At 50.1% G+C, this 25,497-nt stretch overlaps 1 protein-coding gene across 2 annotated transcripts in view; it reads right to left on the reverse strand.

The window, feature by feature from the left end:
• AHCTF1 (AT-hook containing transcription factor 1) overlaps positions 1–25,497 on the reverse strand; it is a 1,132,528-nt gene that overhangs the window by 763,036 nt on the left and 343,995 nt on the right. For both annotated transcript variants that reach the window (XM_078649035.1, XM_078649034.1), the window contains exon 20: positions 10,479–10,625. In XM_078649035.1, the coding sequence (XP_078505161.1) occupies positions 10,479–10,625 (147 nt within the window). The remainder of the gene's footprint in view (positions 1–10,478; positions 10,626–25,497) is intronic.

Genomic DNA, 25,497 nt, shown 5'->3' on the forward strand with positions numbered 1-25,497 from the left:
ACATTTCATCTTTGACTGATGCCTTGTTTTGTATAACTTCTCCAGGGATGTAAGCCTATGTTCCTCTACCTCACATGTGTTTTGATGTATGATCTTTTTCTCGTCATTGGTTTGATCGGGAGGCGGGTGGGACGGAGCCTTTCCTCCTCCGGGGTCTTTGTGTAGAATAGGGGTTCTTGGGCGACAGGCACACTGCAGGTTGGGGTGGCTTTTTAGCTTTTTGCAGGGGTGCAGGGTGGGGGGTATTTTCTTGTTACTTGGGGGGTGGGGGGTTGGGAAGTTCGTTGTTTGTGTGTTCTGTGTTCAAGGCGACTTTATTCTGTATTTGGACTGCTTTTTATGGTCATGCTCATTGGTGGGGGGTTTGGGCTTTTTCGGGTGGGATGGGGGGTAGCGGGTTGAGATTTGTTTCGTGGAACGTTAACGGTCTGGGAGATCGTATCAAACGAAGTGTGGTGTTGAAATGTATACGACGTTTATCTCCTGACATTGTTTTCCTGCAGGAGACTCATTTGATAGGCAATGTTTGTCATGCAATGAATAGGTGGGGCTATCGCCTCGTAGCACATTCGGGGTTTACCTCGGGTTCCAGGGTTGTGGGTATCCTTATCCGGGCTTCCCTCCCCCTGGCTATTGATGATATTATTCAGGATGACCGGGGGCGGTATGCTGTTCTTGTGGGTCGATATGAAGGCCGTGCCCTCTCCTTATTAACTGTTTATGTGCCCCCCGGCTTGCAGACTTCTACCTTTTCAGATTTGGGCCGTGTCTTGTTGGACCTCCCTGATAGTACTCTCTTTCTGGCTGGTGATTTTAATTCGGTGGTCTCCGGCCTACACGATCGCCACCCCCCTAGGGATACCCCGGCGGCTCAGCAGTGGTTGGGTGGATTTTTGGATACCTTTGGCCTGGTGGATTGCTGGAGGCTTTTGCATCCTACGCAGCTTCAGTACACCTTTCACTCTGGGGCCCATGGGAGTCTGTCTCGGCTGGATTATTTCCTGATGCCTGCGGCTCAGTCCCCAGCGGTGCGTGAGATTGTGCATCTGCCCAGGGGTATCTCTGACCACTCTCCGCTCTGGCTTCGTTTTGAGGTTGGGGTGGAGGCAGTGGGCCGGGTGGCCCCCATTAATCCGTGGTACCTTACCTCCCCCGAGACACGCACCCTTTTGCTTAAGTCCTTGGACTCGTATTTTCTGGATAACGAGGGGTCGGTTTCCTCTGCTGTGTCCCTATGGGAGGCCTTTAAGACCGTGATTCGTGGGCAGGCCCTCTCCCTTATTGTTGAGGCTAAGAGAGCGAGGAGTAGAGAGGTGGTTGATCTTGAGGGGGAGATTTCTGCATTGGAGGAGGGTTTGGAATCTGGTGTCACGCCTGAGAAGCTCCATGTCCTGGGTCTGAAACAATTTGCTTATAAGTCCATGGTCACAGATGCCGCCAAAGTGATGTTTCGGGAGCAACAGGGACGTTTGTATGATGTGGGTGACAAAGCGGGTAAATTGCTGGCATGGCTGGATAAGAAGGAGAGAGCTAATCGTGTGGTACCCGTGATTCAGTCTGCGGGTGGTGTGAGTGTAACAGACCCGATTGGAATAGTTGACCGGTTTGCCGATTACTTCCGTGTGGTGTATACCCCTGTGTCTGTGAGGGATGTGGTTGACTCTCGCCTTCTCTTGCGTGATATAGCCCTGCCCATTGTTTCCGATTTAGACCGTGTGGCGCTGGACTCCCCCTTTACGGTTGACGAGATAGCTACTGCCATCCGTTCTCTCCGTTCGGGCAAAGCATTGGGCCCGAACGGGTTGCCAATCGAATTGTACAAGTTGCGTCCCGATAGGGTGGCTCCGTATCTTCGTGCCATGTTTCTGGAGTCCCGGGAACGGGGTATTCTCCCTTATGATCAGAGACTGGCCACAATAGTTGTCATCCCCAAGGAGGGTAAACCACGTGATCTTTGTTCCTCCTATAGGCCCATATCCCTGCTAAATGTTGAACCCAAGGTATTGGCGAAACTCCTGGCATCCCGTCTCTTGACGGTCATTAGTGACTTGGTCCATCCGGATCAATCTGGATTTATCTCGCATGGCAACACGGCTCTGAACCTACGTCGTATTCACGGTGCGGTCGCGAGGGCGGGGCTTCTGACGGAGCCGGCCATTTTGGCATCGTTGGATGCTTCCATGGCCTTCGACACGGTGGAGTGGCCTTATCTTTGGGCGGCTCTTGAGAAATTTGGTTTTGGGCCTGAGTTTATTGGTTGGGTCCAGTTACTGTACGCGGAACCTCTGGCGCAAGTAGTGGTGAATGGTAGGGTCTCGGCTCCTTTCACCCTTGGTAGGGGTACCCGTCAGGGATGCCCCTTGTCTCCGTTACTGTTTGCTCTTGCCTTGGAACCATTGGCTGCTTGGCTCCGGTGGGAACCTTCCCTCAAAGGGTTCCGCTGGTCTCCGGACTTCGAGGACCGCGTTTCGCTTTACGATATCCTTTTATATCTCACCTCCCCGCGTAAATCTCTGTCTGTTCTGTTTGACGTTCTTGCTTCCTTTGGAGCCAACTCGGGCCTTGTTATTAACTGGACCAAGTCCTGTGTATATGTTCTTTCGGGTGTTCTGCCCCCCTTGCCGAGCAGACTTCCTATTCAGGTGGTCCAATCGGGTTTCAAGTATTTAGGGATTTTTATTACGTTGGACCCGACGCTCCGCTTTGAGCGTAATCTCCTACAACCGTTGCTTAGATTGCGCTTGGATGTGGCCCGTTGGCGTAAGCTTCCTTTGTCTCCTCTGGGCAGGGCGGCCCTGTTTAAAATGATGTCCTTGCCGCGATTCCTTTACGCGCTCCAAAACTCCTATGACGCTATTCCTAAGACCTATTTCCAAGAGATTGAGAGTCTTCAACGGCAATTGATATGGGATGGGCGTCCGCGTATCGCACTCGCAAAGCTCACCATCCCTTGGTATGACGGGGGCATGGCGCTCCCCGATATCAAGCGATATTACTGGGCTTCCCAGTTGTCTGCCATTAATCACGTGATGTTTTCCCCAGGTCGTAATCCTGCATTCGAGATGGATAGACTCCAGCTTCCGGGTGGGGACTTTACTAGAGCGCTTTATTCTCGATCGGCCGGGCGCCATCTTGTGGGCCCATCCAAGATCGCAGTAACTGTATGGCGAGCTGCGAATGTGAGTTTGGGGTGGGAGGATCGCTTGACGTTGGCGACGCCGCTTTATGCCTCGGAACGTTTGGGCGGACTTTGGTCTACCAAGGGTTTCGACCGCTGGGATGTGATTGGGATTTGTAAGGTGGGTGATGTGTGCTCGAACGGTTGTGTGAAGTCGTTCCAGGCCCTCCAGGCGGAATATGGTTTGAGTGATAGGGAATTTTTTCGCTACCTGCAGGTCCGGCACGCCCTCGCCTCAGTCTTGGTTCCTGATGAGGCCCTGCCTGAATCTTCTCCCCTCGAAGACCGTGTCCTTGATGGGCATCTTCCCGATAGTACTATTTCTCTGATTTACAAGAAACTGATCAATAATCGGGAGGACTTATTGGTCCGACTTCGGGAGGCTTGGGTTGGCGATGGGTTGGAGCTGGACGACGAGGATTGGCAGTCGGCACTCTCTTCTCCCAAGGAGGTGGCCATTCCTGCCCGTCTCCGTTTGGTTCAACTTAAGATTCTTCATCGAGTTTATGTCACGGGTCCGCGTCTGGTGACGATGGGCTTTTCTTCGGATGGGCTATGTAAGCGTGGTTGTGGTTTGAGTGCGACCTTTTTACATATCCTGTGGGAGTGCCCGGTTGTAGCGGCTTACTGGACTGCTGTGCTTGAGGTGATAACTGCTGTGACGGGTGTGGCCCTGCGGCCGGAGCCTCGGTGCTGTTTGTTGAATGTGTGGGAGCCCACTGACTACTCTGTGGCCCAGACCAGATGGGCTACCCTGGGTTACATGATTGCGAAGCGGGATGTTGCGCAACTCTGGGGCGCTTCCAGGCCCCCTGAGGTCTCGAAGTGGGAAGACAACATGGACTGGTCCATGTTTCGTGAGAAGACGGTTTATGTGGCCAGGGGCAGACCCAGGGCGTGGACGACGGTCTGGGACCAGTGGAATGATTATCGTGGGGATATTTGCACCCCTCCCCTTGTAGGCACTGCTGAGATTGTCCTATCTCCCTAGACGAGCGTTCCCGGAACCTTTCCATACGTTTTTTTTTTTATATATATTTCCGGTTCTCCCCGCTGCTCCCCTCCCCCCCTCCCGACTTGGTTGGAGCCTCTGGGCTCTGGGTCTGTTCTCCTGATCGTGGACCATCCCCTCCGTTCTTTGGGCTGACCTTAATTATCGTGCATTCGCCTTTTAGTGTTTATTTTTTTGTAAAATTAAAATTTTTAATTGCTCTGTGTTATATGTAGAGTACTGCTTTGTGCTCGAGCTGTGCCTGACCACGGGTGTACATTTCTATTTCATACGTTGTGCCTTGTTATTAGCGGCCAGCCCGTGAGGTTGTAGGCCCATTCTTGTACTTTTCTATGCTTGCTCCAATAAAGGTTTTTGAACAAAAAAAAAAAAAACAAAAAAAAAAAAAGAATGACTTGGGCCTGGTCGTGCCTGATCTTCTTCAGCACTCTGGGAAGAAGTGGTATAGGCAGGAAGGCGTACAACAGACCGCAACTCCACTTGCGACGAAAAGCATTGCCTAGCGAGTGCCGCTTTGGAAATTCCAACGCGCAGAACTGTTAATATTGTTCGTTCTCTTCGGTGGCAAATAGATCTAATCAAGGCTCTCTCTACTGTTGAGACCTTGCGCCACCTCCAAGTGAAGATGCAATTCGTGATCTATCATGCACCTGCAACGGAGTTCGTCCGCCCAGGCGTTCAGTAAACCTGCCAGGTGTTGAACCGCCAAGGAAATGCCCTCATGTTCCAGCCATGTCCAGAGGCAAAGGGCCTCCTGAGATAGGGTCCACGCTCCATCCTGCCCTGTTTGTTGCAATACCACATGTTGGCGGTGTTGTCTTGAACACCTGCACTACACTCCCCTTGAAAAAGAGAAGGAATGCCTTAAGTGCAAGTCGGATCGCCCGGAGCTCCAGAAAGTTGATATGGAGCCTGGACTCAGCCGCAGACCAGAGGCCTCTGATCTCCGGCTCTCCGATGTGGCTGCCCCATCCCAGGAGGGACGCATCCGTCACCACTGTGTGCTCCGGTTGAGGAAGGGAGAGGGATCTGCCATTGACCCAATGCCGGTTTGTGAGCCGCCACAGCAATTGGTGTGCAGTGCCCTCCGAGATCTGGATATAATCGGACAGGTTACCCTGATGCTGCGCCCACTGGAACTTCAGGTGCCACTGCAGAGCCTGCATACGTCATCTGGCATGATCGACCAGCAGGATGCAGGAGGCCAAGAGGACCAGCAACCTCAGGGTCATCCTGACCGAAACCCAGGATGAAGGCTGAAAGACCATAATCAGAGCCTGAATATCCTGGACTCACCGTCTGGGAGGATAAACCCGAAAGTGCGTTGTATCCAGAACCACTCCGATGAAGAGGAGCTTCTGAGAAGGAATCAGGTGTGACTTTGGCACATTGATGGAGAACCATAGCAAATGCAGGAGGTCGGCTGTAGTCTGGAGGTGGGAGATGACTGTCCGGGGCGCCTTCAACAGCCAGTCGACGAGATAGGAGAAGACTGGAACCACTGAATTGCACAGATGAGCCGCAACCACCGCCATCACTTTCGTGAACACCATAGGGGCGCTGGTAAGGCCAAAGGGGAGCACGGTAAACTGAAAGTGCTCGTGGCCTACCGTAAACCGCAGATAACGCCGGCATGACAAGAATGTGGAATTATGCGTCCTGCGGGTCCAACGCTACAATCCAGTCTCCAGGGTCAAAGGTAGACAAGACCTGAGCCAGAGTTAACATCTTGAACTTCTCCTTCCGGACGAATCGATTGACGTCCCTGAGGTCAAAGATAGGACTCAGGCCCTTGTCCTTCTTGGGCACTAGAAAGTAGTGGGAGTAACAACCACGTCCTATTTCTGGCGCAGGTACACGCTCGATGGCCCCCTTGGCCAAGAGGGCCGCACCTTCCTGTTGAAGACGTGCCAAGTGATCCCCTGACATGTGGTGGTACTGGGTGGCATGGCTGGAGGGGTAGTCTTGAAGGGGAGGGAGTAGCCCCTTCGGACTATTTGTAAAACCCACCTGTCCAAAGTGATCGTGCGCCAGTGGAGGAGGTGATGGCGAATCCTACTGCCAACTGGCGTTTGATGGGCCTGAAAATCCGGACTAGGAAAGTTTGGAGGCAGTGGTGGCTGGTGTGGAGGTGGACTGACCTGCCCGATGGCCCCCTGAACCGGCTCAGCGGGTCCCACGTCCGTGGCGGCGCTGAGACTGTTGCTGCGCAGGCCTGTGGCTCTGAAGCGAACTTGTCGGAGCACCCCTTCCTTGGCCACGAAAGGAGCGAATAGCAGAAGGCGGAAGAGGGCGCATGGCAGAAAGCCCCAAGGACTTCGCCATAGCCTGCGAGTTCTTAAAACGCTCCAACGCACTATCTGCTTTGTTGCCGAAAAGGCGAATGCAATCAAAGGTCATGTCCATCAGAGTGTTCTGGACATCCCCAGAAAAACTAGTTGTCCTCAGCCAGGCATGGTGGCGGAGCGCCACTGTCATGGAAATCGCCCTGCCCAGCGAGTCGGGGGTGTCAAGGTCACAACGAATAGTGAACTTGGCTGCATCCCTCCTTTCAGCAATAGCTTGAGAGCGCACTGTCCGGGCCCCCTCCGGACATTGAGGCAGCATGTGCACCACCGTATCCTAAAAAGACTGGGAATAACGGGCCAAGAGGCATGCAGTGTTCACAGACCACAGCCCTGAACTGGCGGAAGAAAAAATCTTCTTACCGAAATGCTCCAGTTTCTTGGATCCCCTGTCCAGTGGTGCGGTAGGGAAGCGCTTGGGGACGCAGAGGTTTGTACAACCAAGCTCTCAGGGGTGGGGTGTTGGGAAAGGAAAAGGGGGTAGCCCGGGGCCGGGCGATGACGTCGTGCCATGTTCCTATCCAGATGAGCCCCTGTGTTGAGCCTGGACCAGGTGCCCAAAAGAACGTCCGAGAGTGCATCGTTAAAATGCAGCAGTGGCTCTGAGGAGGTAGCTGCCGGCTGAAGCACTTCTGTCAGGAGGTTAGTCCTGATGGTCACTGTAAGGATCTCGAGGTGGAGGGCCTCGGCCGCCCTACACAACATCACTGCGTAACTTGCACCCTCCTCCGTATTCACTGTAGGGGGAATCGGAATGCCAAGCTTAGGAGAGGTATCAAGACCCCTGGCCTCCCTCAACTCCTCTGCTCATTCCGGGTCAAACTCACATTGTGCTATGAGAGAGACCTCAGACCCCTCCCAGTCCTCCCCTTCCTCCGAAGGCTGATGAACAGGCCGAAAAGAAGAATGGACATAGGGATAGAAATCCCCTCATTGGTGTCGGAATCGGCATCGAGCAGCGCCGGTCCGGCACCGTATCTACATCGGGGCTGAAACCGGGGGCGACGTCGCCCTGTGGGCCAGGCGACGCTAGAGGTGGTGCTGGTGTGGTTGGTGGAGGTGTCACAAGGTCAACCGGCGTCGACTGGGATCCGTGCCCGGATCCATGGGGGTCCTGCGGCGCAGAGGCCGGAGCCAACAGCGATGCCAGAGCCGGAGCCGCCGGCAGTAAAGGGCTAGGACCCCCAGTCGTGCCTGTGGCGCCCGAAGGTGCACCAGTGGGGACCGGAGGCTCAAAGATCCGAACCATGACCGACAAATTCCTGCAACTGGGCCGGAGTCGCCGACGGACCCGGGAAGGGAGGGTAGGTCAGCGGCAACTGCGTAGGCTCTGCCAGAGCCGCAGGAGAGGCAATCCTGCATCCTCAGCTGCGTTGCGCGACCGGCGAGGGGAAGTCAGAGAGCGATGGCGCTTCTTCGACTTCTTGGAATGCTTCTTCTTAGCTAACCCCAAGTGCAACGACTTCGATCCCGACTAACGGTAGTGGTGACTCCACGTTCGGCCCCTCTACTTCCAACGGGATCGGGACCTTGAGCCGACTGCTGGACTTCAAGTAACTTTTGGGACTGCTCCAACAAAGTCTTCGGCGCCATGGCCCGGAAGTCTGAGTACGACATGGGGTAGTGGTCGCGTTCCAGGAAGTAAAGACACATGCGGTGTAGGTCCGTCACCAACCTTATACGATGACAGTCCCCGCAGGACTTGAAGCCGGGCATCCCTACTGCACCAGGAGTTGGACTCGAAAAAGAGACAAAAAGCCTGAAAAAACTCAGTCAAAAAGTGACTGGGGGTGCCGCTCTCTCCGGATCTGCGCTTGCTGGCGTGGAAAAAGAAAGAACGGATGTCAGTGCGCGAGGGCGGTGTCTAAGTTGCTGCAGCGGCGTCATCTCAGCGACCACAACTCCAACGACAGACACGGAGCCGCACAACGCCACCTTCCATAGCGCAGGGGTACTGCCGACGAAAACTTTCCGGATCCAGTCTGATGCGTGGGGGTAATTCTAAGGTAAGGAATCTATCACTACAAGTTTCTTTCAGATACAGTCATTTGACTGAATTGCAAGTATAGAACAATAGAATTTTCTGTGAACATGTCAGCTGTGTGAAAGTTCTGGAATTAAAAAGTGCTCATTAAAATGACAGGTGGGTGGTAAGCAGAGGGGGGCATACATTCATGTTATCTGTAAAAAAAATGGATGCAGAGAAGTCAGGTGAAGTCGATCTCCTTCAAAGCGAAGCATCGCCATGCCTCAGGAGCGACCAAATATCACACATAGATGTTCAATACATTGCACAGACTAAGAATTAGAATGTTTCAAATTTATACCACAGCTCAGATATGAATTGATTCAAGTAACTTAAGCTAGATAGTACTTTCTCCCAAATTCTTTTTACTCATAGCACTTCAAGGAAGAGAACCATACTATAATCAAATTACTGTTAGTTTATTTATCATTCTTTAAAAGGCAAAACACCGAGATTGCCCCCACAGGATTTAGGAATCTACACACATCTTACTAGTATGAGAGGAAAACATCCTGTCCCAACAGTTATGAATAAGAATTTTATTACCCAATGAGAGTCACTATGTACCCAAAAGAATAAGAAAATCATATTTGTAGCTAGGTTTATTATTTGGAATATAAATAGGGCACAAACAGCCACTAATAAGGCATTGTAGCACTTTCGGTAGTCCGCGGCTTACTTTGCAATAAATTTCAGGATTACCATCGTAAACTGAGTAGGTTTGTGGAAATTTGCTTTGAGTGAGGTGAAGGGACAATCTTCTGTTAGATTAATGTGTCCTTTTGTGGCTTGAAGGTTTGTAAGTGTACAGCCAAAGGGCTCTAACTAGATGGCTTACTTAATTTCTGATTCAGCGGGCATGGCAATGCCTAGTGTGTAGAAACGTCACATCGTAAGGGGACACATGTTCACTTGGGTGTCCTAAAGCTGGTTACTTGAATATTTAGGGAGTTTTGGATACATAATTAGAGTTTTGTATCTGGTTTTGTATCTGGGGGCTTAATTTTCAAATCACAATTACCAAATCAGATAAAGAATGGCAAGAAACTCCTAAGTATATAGTCAGATTTAGTAGGCAAAGAAGTCCTCAGTGCATGAGGAAGAAGTTGGATCCACTAATGTATCAGATGAAACTTGTGCTCTCGACTCACAATTCTTTTTGAGGCTTAAGAACTGCATTAGGATCACAATTTAGTTAAGTCCACCATCAGTCAACTGGGAGACTAGCACCAAACAATAGCCAGCTCATCTCCGGGTACTAAATCGGACAAAGTCAAATTAAGACTCAAATAGAAGTAGCTAGACAAGGCAAATAGGCCTCTTTTCAATGGAATGTAGAGCACAACACTTAACATTTGCCTTCAGCGCCGTACTGGTAGATAATTAATTCTGAGATGGTGTATGCTTTAACATCAAGAATTACTTTCTCTTTACTGTAAATCTCCAGGACGGTGACTATAACATTCTATTGCCCTTTTGTGAATTTTTTTATCAATCCTCACATTTAAAGGAGTTGCTTTTCATACACACAAACTCAACTGATCACTCTGAAAAGTTTGACCGGGAGTGCTGGTGACCATTTTCTAATCCACTGTGATGGCAACATTAAAATGGGATCAAATGCCAAATTGTTTTAGGCCTTTTTATTAGGCTAATTTTATTTTTATCTTCTGTGAAGAGTGGCAACTATGGCAGTCATTCCCAATAAATGAACACAGCTGTGACACAAAAAGGAAAGACCAATAAGATCCTCACCAATCAAGTTAAATTTGAATGATTACACACAACTACACTTACATTAGGACACACTGTTGAAGAAATGAGCAAGCAAACTTCTAATGAAGTATTAGGCTGTCTGCTTACATTCAGTTTCACAAATACAATACTAAAAGAACAAAAGCAGAGCTAAAGACTCACCTTGTGATCATTGTGATCTAGAAGCCAAAAGCCCTGAATAAGCTTCACCAAACCCCAAGGAACACCAAAGGCAGTTGGAAATGACTCAATGGCAGTCTCTGCTTTGCTTGGAATAGAATATATGATATCCAATAACAAATAAATGGTCTGGTAAAATAATTAAGGTCAACAAATGAACAGATGCTACAAAAGTCACTTTCACCAGAGACATATAACATTGACAGCAACTAAGAATAGAAGTTAGCTTTAAGGTGGCTAAATTCATAACCTGCAGATGGTTGGGACGCAAAAGTCCTTTACCTGGTTGGGACATTACCCCTATCCGGAGTGTACCAATGCACTGTTGTCTGGATTTATAATGAAAGCGACCATGAATCCTACATGCATCCCATTACATATGCCTATCACACTGACTGCAGTCTTGTTAAATCGAAAGGGGCACCCATAGTGGTGAAAGGCTACCACCTTCAACAGATGTTAAGCAGCACAAGAGCAGTGATCAGTAGTGAACAGGACCTTTTTACCGTGTGCTACTGGAGTGAGGCTTACAGTTTCACTCACCTTTTTAAAAGGACTGCTGTAATGTGCTTAATTCACCCCTAGGCCTAAATCAGGTAGCTGTGGAGTGCTGCACAGAGCGGGAGTACGGACTCTGCGAAGGATGTATGTGTGTGTGAGAAGGGTACAGTACAGGGATAAACCAACCTGTTCTGTGCAGTGTGTGTGTGTGTGTGTGTGTGTGTGTGTGTGTGTGTGTGTGTGGTTAGTGCATGTACTGGGTGTATGTATGCCTGAAAAAAATACACAACACGGAAAATGTAGTGGTGGGGTGTGCCTGCATGAAAGCATGAGCTGGGAGTATATGTTCTTGCATGAAGGTTGAAGCTTTGTGCAGTGCACACATGGTAAGTGTGTCTGCTGGCAGTGTGTGTTTGTAAAAAGCACACCCTGTTTACATACAGAAACATGTCAGTGCTGAACAGTGCGTGGAGACCGAGTGTGCGTGCTGAATTCATATGTACATGTAAGGTTACAATGCATGGAGTTAACAGTGCTGGACAGGTTGTATGCTGTGAATGTACATTTTGTGAGTGTGCCTGCAATGCTACATTACATAGTGGATCATGGGTTTCAGTTTGGGAAGCACAGGTCTGCCTGGTAAAGACATAAAAAGGAGAGGAATTTCCCCCCCCTTGCTACATTCCTGGGAGCTGGGTTGGACACACATTGGAGGGGAAAAGGAACAGACTCCCTTTACATTTCAAACTGCTCTTTGATTTAGGGATAGATCACAAGGAAGAGGCCTGGATACATCTCAGGGAAGGAGATAGGGTTGATAAGGTAATCATAAAGAGCAGGGCTGGGAGTCTGGGTTAAACATTTTGAAGCACTTATGAGAAGGGGAAACTCTGCAAGACTTCTGCCTGTGACCAGGGTAGGGGACAAGGGCCTGTTAATCTCCCTGCTGGGTGAGGGTACAACACCCAGGACTCCCATATCAACTCTCCTGGAGCCTGGAGCACCAGCACCTGCCCGCTTGTCAAAACCAGTGTGCCCTGTGAGGAAGAGAAGAGGTTGGAGGGATCGACGTCCAGTAGGGAACTATGTAAGAGGACTCGCTGAGTGAGGATGAGGATGTGCACCGACTGGGTCATTGCCCGTGTGCAGTTACTGCAACCCCTATATTCCGGGAGAGTGTGGTCAGAGAATGATCCTGGGGTTAAGTGCAGTGCGAGTCTAGTTGAACCCGTACTGCTGTGCTGCGGTGAATCCTGTATCCCACCAGTAAAGTTATTATTTCCAGAAGTGTAGAAACTCGTAACGATCTTGGCATGGACGCAGGCACCAAGATAGTGCTGTTAAGTACTGCAGTAACCCTGTATGCCAGGAGGGGCTGCCAATACCAACGTTACCAAGGGTTTAGGTCGCTGTCCGAAGAAGAGACTGAGGCTTTGTTTACCAGGTTGGACCCGCACTGCAAGTGAAATGATCGGACTGAGGACTGCAGAGGACACCACGAAAAACAGCGCACCCTAGTTTGGCTCCAGTCAGGAGCTGAAGGAAGGATCTCCCCCGACGATAGTGTTGTGCCTTTGCATCTGTACAGATAGAAATACAATATTTATTTTTCGTATAAAAACAAGTATTTCACTAGACATTGATTTAATGTCCATACTATCTGCATTTTGAGTTGAGTCATGCTCACTGGCCAGTATCCACTTACCACCCCCCATCTGAGGTAGCCTTGCTTGCTGGAATACAGCTACTACTGGGAGTCAAGTGCAGAAGAGATACTTAGCCAAGTCCCTCAGAATCCATAGTAGGTCGGGCTCCAGGACATCAGGGGTAAAGCCACAGTTGGGCCCTGTATCCCCTCAGTGCCGCGTGTCCCTCTGAAATGGGTTCTGAAATTGTTTTTTCCCCCACATCAATATATGGGTATCCGGCCCATTAGCTGCGGAAAGGGAAGTTGCCTCAAACCTCTGTCTCAGTTGGTTACACTCACACACACACACACACACACAAAACAAATGTGTTATTCATGGCAAATGTTTCCTGAAACCACTTCCATGGTACTGAGAACAAGAAAGTAAGGAGAAGGAGTTGCCACAGGCCTAGGCGTACAGGTTGCAGACATTTTTTCCAACCAAAATGGATGCTTCAAGAAAAAGCGGAGTATGCGCAAAGTCCACAGTGGCATATATCTCTTCCAAATTCTACTAAAGCAGTAATCACTTTGGTTAACCATATTTGGAACCCAGATGGAAGGTCAGACAAATGCAGGGAAAAGCAAAGGATTATAAACTAGGTAATACATCTGGCAATTGTGGCCTTATCAGGGGCTCAGCCAGCATCATCACCTCCAAGGTTTGCCTTCAGCAGATAGACTGCTACATGTATTCAACCGTATGGATGGCATTCCGCAATTTGGCTGTGACAATGGCCCATTTGTACTCCTAGAGGTGCCGCATAAGGGGTGTTCAAACACGTTTTTCTCATCATGAAGAGGGCTATGTTTTGTTCCTTGCCTTGGGACTAAGAAAGAGTTAAGTGAAGCCTTGAGAATAACAGACACACAAGAGATGACAATCTTGGCATCAGTGTCATTGCAATGGCAAGACATCCACAATTTCTCCTTCCCCTCAAGAGTAACCATACACATACACCCATGCCAAAGGAACCAGAAAAACAAAGACTGCATGATACCAGCTTGCTCTGCTAAATAAAGTGACACTGTTCTATGCAGTTACATGCAGTGCAAACCTTCATTCATATGTATGTGGATGGTGGGAACATCTGCTCCATGACCTCTCCGGCTGAACATCTGAAATCCTTATGGGCATTCTGCACACTAAAGAAATAGAACCACAACACCCTGAACACTGATGACTACACTGGTTTGTCTTCCTGACTCACAATTTTCTAACTCAGCTGCATCATGTACAAAGTCATCATCAATAAGCCCCCTCTGGCATGTGTCCCACCTCTGGTGAATCTGTGCACACCCACAGCTAAGACAGCATCACACAGGAGGTAAAGAAGTGAAAATAAGACTTAACAAAACACACTCCTTTTCAATCTATGAACAATATTCCTCTATCCATTGGACCTCCCTAGACCTTCTTCAATTTAAGAAAGAGTTACAGATGCATCTTTAGAGAACCCTACGTCAAAGCACTAACAGTTCACTACTGCTGTCAGAACCAAACTAACACTTCAACTAGCTGAATGCACCTTTGCCTTTGAATTTGGGCAGCACTCTGCTGCCTTCTAACTAGGTGTGCATTATACAAACACCACCTGCATAAAACAGTGTATCCAACCCCCTTACTTCTGTCTGCATTGACAAAGAAAGCATTCAATTTTACATCTTAGTTCATGGCTGCCTCAGCTCTATCTAACTCCACTCTGCCTACTCTAGCTAGAGTATGTTCCCAGGTTACTCTCAATGTTTTTTTCTGCACACTTGCCTCCTCAAAGTTCTCGAAAAGACTTCCATTGATTGTGGACACTGTCCCTAACTTCGGTAATTGAGCCTCTCAGGTGGTTCACTATCTGGTTCCTGTTAAACTGCTGTCCTCAGCATACTTTTCCGATGGCACCTTCATACTCCAGGGAAGCAAAGTTGTCTGCTTGGGGACTTCAAGCCCCACATCACCATGCACCAGGAGGTGGACTCTCACAGCGCTACATTGCCTGGCCATGAAACCTACAGCGCAGGACTCAAAGCTGTTTGCTCGACTCCAAGCCCCACATCACTGTGTGCCAGGAGGCGCCAGAGGAACCAGGGGAGTGGACAATCACAGCGCCACGTAGCACGGCCCTGGAACTCAAAGCACAGGACGCAACTGGGCCAAGACTGGGCCCATCTTCGCCCGTCATCATCTGGAGAAGGCTGTGATGGGCCACCTAATTTCCATTTCCTGCATAAGGTACTGAGCACTCTATTTTCTTTACTTTTCCTCTGTTTCTGTCCCCAGAGTTTTTTCCAAATCATCATTCCATGGTCTATTGCTGTCTGCACACCATGGGGAAGCGTAGGGTTTTCCACCAAAACCAAAAGCACCACTTTAGACAGCTTCTTACAGCTTACCCTGGAGGTCATCAACAAGGAAAATGAAATTGCTTAACATCTGTTCCTGTCACCCTCGCCTTAATTAGACCCTGAGTTACCACAAGTCCCTCCTGTTCCTAATGCACAAGTTACTTACCATCAGTAGATATATCTGTAAGAAACATTAGTTAGTTATAGATTCCTTATCTTAGAATTGGAAAGTTTTTTCGTAAGCAGTACCTCTGCGCGTCGGAAGGTGGCGTTGGTCGGCTTTGTATGCGTAGTCTGCATCAAGGTCGCCGGGATGACGTCGCGGTAGCTGCTTGGACGCTGCCCTCGCGCGCTAACGTCAGTTCTGTACACGACTTTCCGCGCCAGAAATGCATAGCCATGCAAGACACTGACCATTGGTGCACAAAACTAGGGCCCTGAAAGGATGTCCGTAACCCTAGAAATCAATTCGCAGAACGGGGAGGATAGGTGGGGCGGTAAGGAAGCTATAACTAATGTTTCTTACAGATATATTGTTACCAAAGTAACTTGTGCATCTGAAAGAAACACGTTAGTTATAGATTCCTTACCTTAGACTAGATACCCCAGCAATACCAACCCCAGTGGTGGGTCTGCGAACCAAGATCATACCAGAAAGTCCTGGAGAACAGAACAGCCTAAGAAGCCGTCTCACCGGACTTGGCTGTCCAGGCAGCAGTGTTCGGTGAACGTGTGCAGCGATGCCCACGTGGCCGCCTGACAGATGTATTCAGAGGCACGCCTCTTCCCAAAGCAGTAGTGGCTGCAGTCGCCCTGGTGGAGTGAGCGCAAAGCCCCACTGGAAGCTCCACTTTAGCTAGAGAGTAACAAGCCTTAATACACAACACGACCCATGGAGAAATGGTGCGTTTGTGCACGGCCCGATCCTTCTTTGCACCCACATAGCCAACAAAAAGTTGATCATCCACACCAAACTTTTTATGCAATCCAGATAAAAGGAGGGCGCCCGTTTTGGGTCCAGATGGTGGAGCCTCTCTTCTTCCTTCGAATGATACGGAGGCGGAAGAAGGTGGGCAAAGTGATAGTTTGCCAGATGTGAAAGGCAGTGACCACCTTAGAGAGAAAGGAGGGACAGGTCCGGAGAACCACCTTGTCCGGTTAAGAGACGTAAAGGACAGTTATGAAGCAGCTCAAAAGGAGCACACATTAAGTAAGTCAGTACAAGATTCAATTCCCACTGAGGCATAATGAAAGGCGTTGGAGGAAAGAGATGCATTAAGCCTTTCAAGAAACGGTTAACTATCGGGGACTTGAAAAGAGAAGGCTGATCCGGCGGCCGAAGGAAAGCAGAGATGGCTGAAATGTAGCCCTTGATAGTGCTCAGAGCAAAGCCCTACTGGGCTAAAGAGAGAAGGAACAGGAGTACTTCAGAGAGAGGGGCAGAAAGGGGATCCACAGCATTTGCTGTGCACCATGCCACAAATGTGTTCCACGTGGAAGCGTATACCGTCATAGTGGAGGGACACCTTGCTGCCAAAATTACGTCACAGACTTCGGGAGGCAGGTCGAAAGACGTCAACTGCCGCCGCTCAATCTCCACGCAAGGAGGTGGAGACTGGACAGGTTCGGGTGGAGAACCGTCCCCTGCTGCTGCAACAGAAGCTCCTCCCGATGAAGCAGTCTGATCGGAGGATCAATAGCCATGTTGAACAGCACGGGATACCAGACTCTTCGTGCCCAATCTGGAGCCACAAGAATGACTTGGGCCCGGTCGCGCCTGATCTTCAGCACTCTGGGCAGAAGTGGTATAGGCAGAAAGGCGTACAACAGACCGCAACCCCACTCGCGATGAAAAGCATTGCCGAGCGAGTGCCGCCTTGGAAATTCCAACGCGCAGAATTGCGGACATTGCGCTTTCTCTTAGGTGACGAATAGATCTAACCAAGGCTCTCCGCACTGTTAAAAGAGACCTTGCACCACCTCCGAGTGAAGACACCATTCGTGATCCATCATGCACCTACGGATGAGTTTGTCCACCATGGCATCCGTCACCACAGTGTGGTTGGGTTGGGGAAGGGAGAGGGACCTGCCACTGACTGGTTCGTGAGCCACCACTGCAGTTGTTGAGCAGTGCCCTCCGAGATCCAGATGTAGTCAGACACATTCCCCGATGCCGCACCCACTGGAACTTCAGGTCCCACTGCAGAGCCTGCATATGCCACCTGGCATGATTGGTCAGCACGATGCAGGAGGCCATGAGGCCCAGCAGGCTCAGGGTCATTCTGACGAAACCCGGGACAAGGGCTGAAAGATCGGAATCATAGCCCGAATGTCCCGGACTCGCTGCTCGGGAGGATAGACCCGAAACTGCGCTGTGTCCAGAACCGCTCCGATGAAGAGGAGCTTCTAGGAGGGAATCAAGTGCGACTTCAGCACACTGATGGAGAACCCCAGCTGATGAAGGAGGTCGGCCGTAGTCTGGAGGTGGGAGACGAATACCTGGGGTGAGTCCGCCTTCAACAGCCAGTCGTCGAGATAGAGGAAGACTGAAACCCCTGATCTGCGCAGATGTGCTGCGACCACCGCCATCACTTTCGTGAACACCCGAGGGGTGCTGGTAAGGCCAAAGGGGAGCACAGTAAACTGAAAATGCTTGTGGCCTACTGTGAACCGCAGGTAACGCCGGTAGGACAAGGATATGGAAATAAGCGTCCTGCAAGTCCAACGCTACCATCCAGTCTTGCGGGTCGAGGGCAGACAAGACCTGAGCAAGTGTCAACATTTTGAACTTCTCCTTCCGGAGGAAGAGATTGACATCCCTGAGATCCAAGATAGGACACAGGCCCTTGTCCTTCTTGGGAACCAGAAAGTAGTAGGAGTAGCAACAACGACCTGCTTCTGGGAAAGGAACGCGCTTGATGGCCCCCATGGTCGTGAGAGCCGTAACTTCCTGCTGGAGAAGTGCTAGCTGATCCTCCGACATGCGGTGGTAACGAGGTGGCATGGCTGGAGGGGTGGTCTCGAAGGGGAGGGAGTAGCCCTTTCGGACTATCTGCTAAACCCACCTGTCCGAAGTGATGGTGAGGCAGTGGAGGAGGTGATGGCGAATCCTGACGCCCACTGGCATTTGGAGGCTGCTGCAGAGGGAGGGGATGGGGGGGAGGTGGTGGTTGGTGGACTGGCCTGCCCGCTGGTCCCCTGAACCACGATGCCGATTTCCACGTCCCCCGCCGCGCGAAGGTTGGGTAACTTGCTGCGGGCTGTGGCCCTGGGTGGGTTGTAGCAGGGCACCCCTTTTCCGTAGCCACGAAAGAGGTGAAAAGCAGACTGCACCGGATGGGAGGTGAGGCCCAAGGACTTGGCCATAGCACGTGAGTCCTTGAAGCGCTCTAGGGCGTTGTCTGCTTTGTCGCCAAAAAGGTGACGGCCATCAAAGGGCATGGCCATCAGTGTGTTCTGGAAATCCCCTGAAAAGCCAGTGGACCTCAGCCAGGCGTAGTGATGAAGCGCCACCGACATTGAAATAGTCCTGCCCAGAGTCAGTGGTGTCCAGCCCACAACGGATCGTAAACTTAGCTGCATCTCTCCCGGCGGCAACAGCCTGGGTAAGCACTGCCCGGGCCTCCTCTGGACACTGAGCCAGCACTTGCGCCACCGTATCCCACACTCAGTGCGAATAACAACCCAAGAGACATGCAGTGTTTACGGACCGCAGCCCTAAGCAGGCGGAAGAGAAGAATTTCTTCCCAAGGTGCTTTTGGAGGTGGAGGCTTGGACCACCAAGCTCTCCAGGGTGGGGTGATGGGAGAGGAAAGTGGGGTCGCCCGGAGCCAGGCGGTGGCGTCGGGCGATCATCCTGTCCATGGGAACCCCCGTGTTGGGCCTGGACCAGGTGCCAAAAAGGACGTCGGTGAGGGCCTCATTAAACGGAAGCAGGGGCTCCGAAGAGCTCCCATCCGGTTGAAGCACCTCAATTAGGAGGCTAGTCCGGACGGCCACCGTAGGAAGCTCGAGGTTGAGAGCCTCGGCCGCCCTACGCAATACCACAGTGTATGAGGCTACCTCCTCCATAGCCATGGTAGGAGTCAACATGCCATGGTCAGGTGAAGGGTCAAGACCACTGGCATCCCCCAGTTCCTCTCTCCGGTCCTGTTCAGACCCAAGCTGGTCAGTTAAAGGGTCAACTGACCCCACATAGTCCTCCTCATCTTCCTCTGTTTGCCACTGTGGTTGGAAAGAGCACCAGAAATAAACAGGGGCATGAAAACCCCACTGTCCACGTCGGGAAGGAGGCTGGGGTCGACGCTGGTCGGGGGCCGACCGGCGACGGGAACGGTAGTGGTGCTCTTGAAAGCGGCGCCGGTGGAGGTGTAATAAGGTCAACCGGCGCCGATCCGGATCCAGGCCTGGATCCAAGGGGCACAGCAGGAGTGGCAGCACCCACGCGTCTCGTCGAGTTGGCCGACCAACCAACGAGGAGAAGGCGAAGAGCGACAATGCTTCTTCGACTTCTTCTTATGCATCGACTTACCCAACCCAGAGTGCGATGACTTCAAGCCGGACTGATGGTGGCTCCACGACCGGTCCTTGACCTCCCTCTCGACTGGAACAACGAACGGCGCGGAGCCAACTGCCGTCGTTCAAGCAGCTTTCGCGACCGCTCCCACAAAGCCTTCGGCGTTGACAACTGACAATCGGAGCACGACTTGGGGTCGTGGTCGCGCTCCAGGCAAAAGAGGCACACGCGGTGCAGATCAATCACCGACATCAGTCGGGTACAGGAACCACAGGCCTTAAAACCGGGTATCCCTCAGAGTCGGAGACTCGAAACAAGACGACGACAAAAGTCGAGAAACACAGTATGAAAATGACTGAGGTACCGCTCTTCCCGGATCTGCGCTGGCTGGCGCAGAAAAAAGAAAGAACAGATGTCATCTCGTGAGGGCGGCGTCTAAGTAGCCACCACAACGTTATCCCGGCGACCACGACGACACACGCAAGCTGACCGACGCCACCTTCTGACGCGCGGAGGTACTGTAAACTTTCTGGATCCAGTCTGACGCCTGGGGGTAATTCGAAGGTAAGGAATCTATAACTAATGTGTTTCTTTCAAATACGCATGCCCTCCAAACCAACTCACCCATGAGTCTGACGCCTCGGCTACCCCTATTAGTTCAAACAATCCTGATTTCATGGTGACTACCAACCCTGACGAACATCTTGAGAGGATTCAACCCCCAGCTAGCCTACTCAACATAGGGAAGACAAAAAGCCTAGGGGGGTAAGAGAACAACCAGCAAAGCTACCCAATATACAGGAGGAATTATTCAGGAAAGGTGTGTCCTCACTCACATGCGCAGTATGACTAAGCCTGGCTCGACTTGAGAAGGTGAAGGATGCACTGGTTAAGCTGAGGGATGCCTTGCTGGAACAATGCCCCGCAGGGCCACTTTTTACTGGCCAAACAGGCAGGGCTATCAAAGTTGCTTCATCCCTGCAGTTCTCTGACCGAGTGGATCCAGCAAACACCACTGGGAAAAGAAGTCTGCCCCAGCCAGGGAGGGACTGGTACTGCGGCCGAGCTGGCCCTACAGGTCACTCTCACAGATGGTAATGACATGTACACAGCATTGTGGGTTTTGCAACCCACGAAATTACAGAGCTGGGCATATCTTGCCAGCTCCCCACTCCAAGGCTCTTTTGTTGCACTTACCACCTCATGTGACTCCCTTTGTCAACATTTTGAAAATCATTCCCTTGCTAAGATGTGACTCAAGCAAAGTCTATGACCAGTTGATCAATGAAGTGAAAGTGGTGCACTGGACCAATGGCAGACTGGGAGGTCCACAGTTACAGCACAATCAGATTAATTTCGCTCGCAGAGTCACTTGGGTGGGCAACACTCCAAAGTCAGATGAAACTGACTGTATTATCGAAATTTATAAAGATCGAAGGGTGGCTAAAGTCACTGACTCAGTTACATTTTGCTGGTCCTTCCTCCTCAGCCACTGATGCACTCCAGCTTAGTTACTTTTATAAACCTCAGGCCAATCTGTCTTGCCAATTGCTGCCCATATTCGTCGTCCCCACCTGCAACAGATCTGTGCCAATTAATCAGCTGTATCAAATGGATTGACTCCCTGATGATGCAGGACCGGAGCGGGCTGCCAAGGCCAGATACAGGTTCTATGCTTTTGCCAGTTGCCATTGACTGTCCTATCCCCTGCCCAGACCCAAGAAGCAGCAAAACCCAACCTTCACTGATAGCTTCATGGAATGTGGCAGGTCTGGTAGAAAATGGGGGAGCCATGATTAGCATAAGTTTGTTGAAAGCTTTGCTATCTTCTGCCTACAAGAGACATGGCTCCCCAACTCTGTATTTATGGAGGGGCATGCCACCTGTTTCACACCAGCCACTCCAAGCACTACAGGCAGGGCCATGGGTGGCCATATCACATTTAATTATCTGACTTTCCCTGCCCAGGTCATATGGTCAAGCTATGGCTCTGCGTTTTTTCAGCTTATTTTGTTGCAGCGCCCAACAACTCGATTGCTACTAATGAATTACTTACAATAACGTCTTTCACACCACCAGGGTGGACTTGGCTAGCTCACTGCTCAAGGACATTGACAATTGTATCGGAAATATTCAAGGGAGCCATGTGGTGATACTCTTAGGGGACTTCGAGCTGAGACCCTGCAGGTTTACCCCAGTTAATGCTGGTGGGCTGCTGGATGACGATGGGGACACTATCCCTCATTTTGCTCAGTTCCACTTGGAGATGAATTTAACTTTGCCAATCTGATCTTTTCTTTTGATTCCCTAACCTCTGCACCGGTCACCATGCCTCCTTTTGTTGGGAGGGGTACTTCTAGCCACACTGATTTCATTCTCTTCTCACAGACGCTGAGGAAGTGGGTGCTAGGTTTATAATCTTACTGATTAGCTCCTTAGTGATCATAGGCTCTTGGCTCTTTCAAATGATGCCTCTTTTTTTTTTGCCAAGACACCCATTGTGAGAAAAACCTTAACTTTATCGATCTGTAGCATGGCCCATGATCTGCTCCTGGTCCCAATTAAATTAGGTAATGGGGAGCCTGCCAAGTGGTTTGATGCGGACTGAATTAAGGCCCAAAACCAGCTACTGACTGCAACTCAAGAAGTTCCCCATATATCAGGAAATGGTGTGCACCTGCGGGCCCTGTACAGAATCACACAGAGTCAGGAAGACCACCATTAGAAAGGAAGCTTACTCTCCTTTTTTACAGGCCAGTGAGCCATGACATAGTAAAGCCTTCTGGCCAACAGTCAATCGTAGCTATCTTGCTTACACCACAAATTCGGGGATTGAATCTGTGATGCCTCCTGAAATTTGGATTAACCATTTTACGAACCCTTACACCGACCCCGATGCTGGGGATACCTACTCCCAAGGCATGGTTTCTACCAGTGTGCCCCAGTTGCTGCGTGGAACTCCCTGCCCCACCGGCCTCTGGTCTCATCATATATTGTTCGGGAGATCGAGCTGATTGAGGTTCTGTTGGCTGTGGTTAGTTGCCTGGCGGGGAGAGCCCCTTGCACAGATGGGATTCCTTCTGACTTGTTTACAACTCACTGTGGGCCCCACTCCGGACTAATGTTCTCAATGTTGTCCTAGCCACAGGCCCGCCGAGGTCTTGATCTCATGCCATTATTGTCCCAATTTTTAAAAAGGGTTCTAGAGGAGAGCCACAATGTTTTCGTCCAATCTCTATGATTAATTCAACAGCCAATTTAGCAATTCCTTTTGATAATCATCTTACATGGGGCCCACTGAAGACCTATAGAGCTACTGCTTCACTAAAGCTGTGGAGGCGGTCCTTCACTTTGCCCACAGATTAGGTAAAAAGACCATTAGGAAACTCACAGCCATCTATTAAACAAAGTGCTGTGCAGTCGCCTCTTACAAGGCAGGGGTGTGAGGAATTAGTGATCATGATGGACTGGAAAGAATCAAGAATGGTTTGTTTTATTAAAAGGCTACTAGCTGTGCCTATAAGCACCAGCTCCTTCATATGCCATTCTGAGGTCAGGATAGGGATCATCTTATAAAATGCAACCCCTCCTTCTGAGGCTCAGGATTTGGACAAGGAGTCAAACTTCCTTCAATCAGTCTGTGCTTACTGATCGGCTGAATCCTGATTGATACCTAATTATCTCTTGAATAAAGCATTCATAATACTGTCTTGATGACAGACTGCAGAGGGAGGCAACAAGCCAACTGTTCGGGCATACATTAGGGTCTGAACTAATAACCGTACTGAACCATATTTATCATGGGTGAGCAGTTAGTATCACAGATTTTTGCTAGTTAGACTGAGACCAAGCACAGTGCACTTCTTAGCTGCCTTCCCCATCCAGGGCTCTTATTCTACAAATTTACCTGTCAGCCTCTGGGAAGATTGTTCGGCACTAGCACAAATCACTTCATGTTTTTCTGCAAATTCTATCCCTTTTTAAAACAGGGCAACATATGCTACATTAGAACTGCTTTTATTTATTTGCAAACATTGCCAACTGCGAAGATCTGATTTTTAACAGCTGTTTATATTAAATGTGCTATCAAGCAGACTGCTACTGTAAACATGTAATGAGTTTTATCCTTTTCATTTGGACTTATCTGCTTGTTTTTATGGTTTTCTAAGACCTTTTAATGATGAAACCTTTAGGACAATGAGGAATACTGTTTGATTGTTGTATGTATTGATATTCTATATACTTTTATGGTCTAGAAATGAAATGAAATGAATGAAATGAAATGAAATGAAATGAAATGAAATTTAATTTATAAAGCGCATGGCTGCCCAAAAGCGTCCCAGCGCTGCAGAACAAAAAGCAACCTAAGGTGGGGGGCCGTTAGTTAAGGGTCGTTGGGAAAAAGAAAAGTTTTGAGAAGCTTACGAAACTTCCAATGATTGGGTTCAGTTCGGATCGTCGCAGGAAGGGTATTCCACAGCGATGCTGCGTTGACCACCCCACCCCCCCACCCCCCGAGCGTGCCCTCCTCACTCTGGGGACAATGGCCAGGTTTCCCCGGACAGATCGTAAAGTACGGGAGGGCTTGTAGGGGCGTATCAAACTCCTCAGGAAGGGGGGTCCCTTGTCCTGAAGGGACTTGTGTGTTATACAGAGAGATTTGAATTTTATTCTTTCCCGTATCGGGAGCCAGTGAAGAGATCTTAATGCTGGCTTAGCCGAAGTTCTTAATGAAGAGCCAGTAAGCAGCCTAGCTGCCGAGTTCTGGACCCGCTGGAGGGTGTTGATGGTTGCTTCCGGTGCCGCCAGAAACAGGGCATTGCTGTAGTCCAGTCTAGATATTATTAGACCTTGGACTAACAGCTTCCTGGACCGGAAAGGCAGAAGTGGAAGCATCTTTTGAACAGACCGAAGCAACCCGTAGCATATGACTGCTGTTTTCTTTGCTTGGGTCTTAAAGGTAAGGTCCCGCTCAAACCAAACCCCCTAAACTTTTGATTTCATCTTTAGGGGCGGGGGCATCACCCAGGCAGGGAGGCCAGATGGACTTGGGCAGCGCTGTTAGTTGGTGGCCCAGGAGCATGATCTCTGTTTTGGCTCCATTTAATTTGAGCCGAGAGTTGGAAATCCAGGCATGAATTCCCGAGAGGCAGGCAGACAGATTTCCAAAGCAACTCTCTTGTTGGGATAACGAGACGACTAGTTGGGTGTCGTCAGCGTAGGTAACTATTTTTATCCCAAAAGGATTAACCACCTCCTCCAGTGGGGACATATAAACGTTAAAAAGGGTAGGGCTCAATGAAGAGCCCTGGGGTACTCCACACTGGAGAGGGATGGATTTCGAGGTTGCACTGCCTTCGCAGATCTGGAAGGATCGACAGCTCAAAAAGGATGACAGACATTGTAACGCCATGCCAGAAATTCCCAATCCGGCGAGTCGCTGGATTAGGATACCATGGTCCACCGTGTCAAAAGCTGCACTAAGATCCAGGAGGATCGCAACTCCAGATCCCCCTGAATCTAAAATGCATCTTGCCTCTTCCGCCACCGCTATCAGAGCGGATTCAGTCCCCTAACCCGGGCGGAAGCCTGTTTGTGAGTTACGCAGCAGCATGTTATTTTCCAAAAAGGAGGAAAGCTGCTGGTTAACCGCTCTCTCCGCGATTTTGCTAAGCCCAGATAATAATGATATTGGGCGGAAGTTCCCCAAATCTGCGGGATCAAGGCCTGTTTATTTAAGAAGAGCCTTCACCCTTGCTTGCTTCCAGCTGGGTGGGACAGTACCACAGGTAAAGGAGGCGTTTATAAGCTCCGTGGCTACAGGGGCAATGGTGTCTGAGATGAGTTTGAGGATGTGCATAGGCGCGGGGTCGGACGGGGAACCACTTTTCAGAGAAGACAAGGTTTTGCAAAAATCTTCCCTAGTTAAAGGGGAAAAGGAATCCAGCGATGGACCA

The sequence above is a fragment of the Lissotriton helveticus genome, chromosome 6 (assembly GCF_964261635.1).
Source record: "Lissotriton helveticus chromosome 6, aLisHel1.1, whole genome shotgun sequence".
NCBI classification, from domain to species: Eukaryota; Metazoa; Chordata; class Amphibia; order Caudata; family Salamandridae; genus Lissotriton; species Lissotriton helveticus.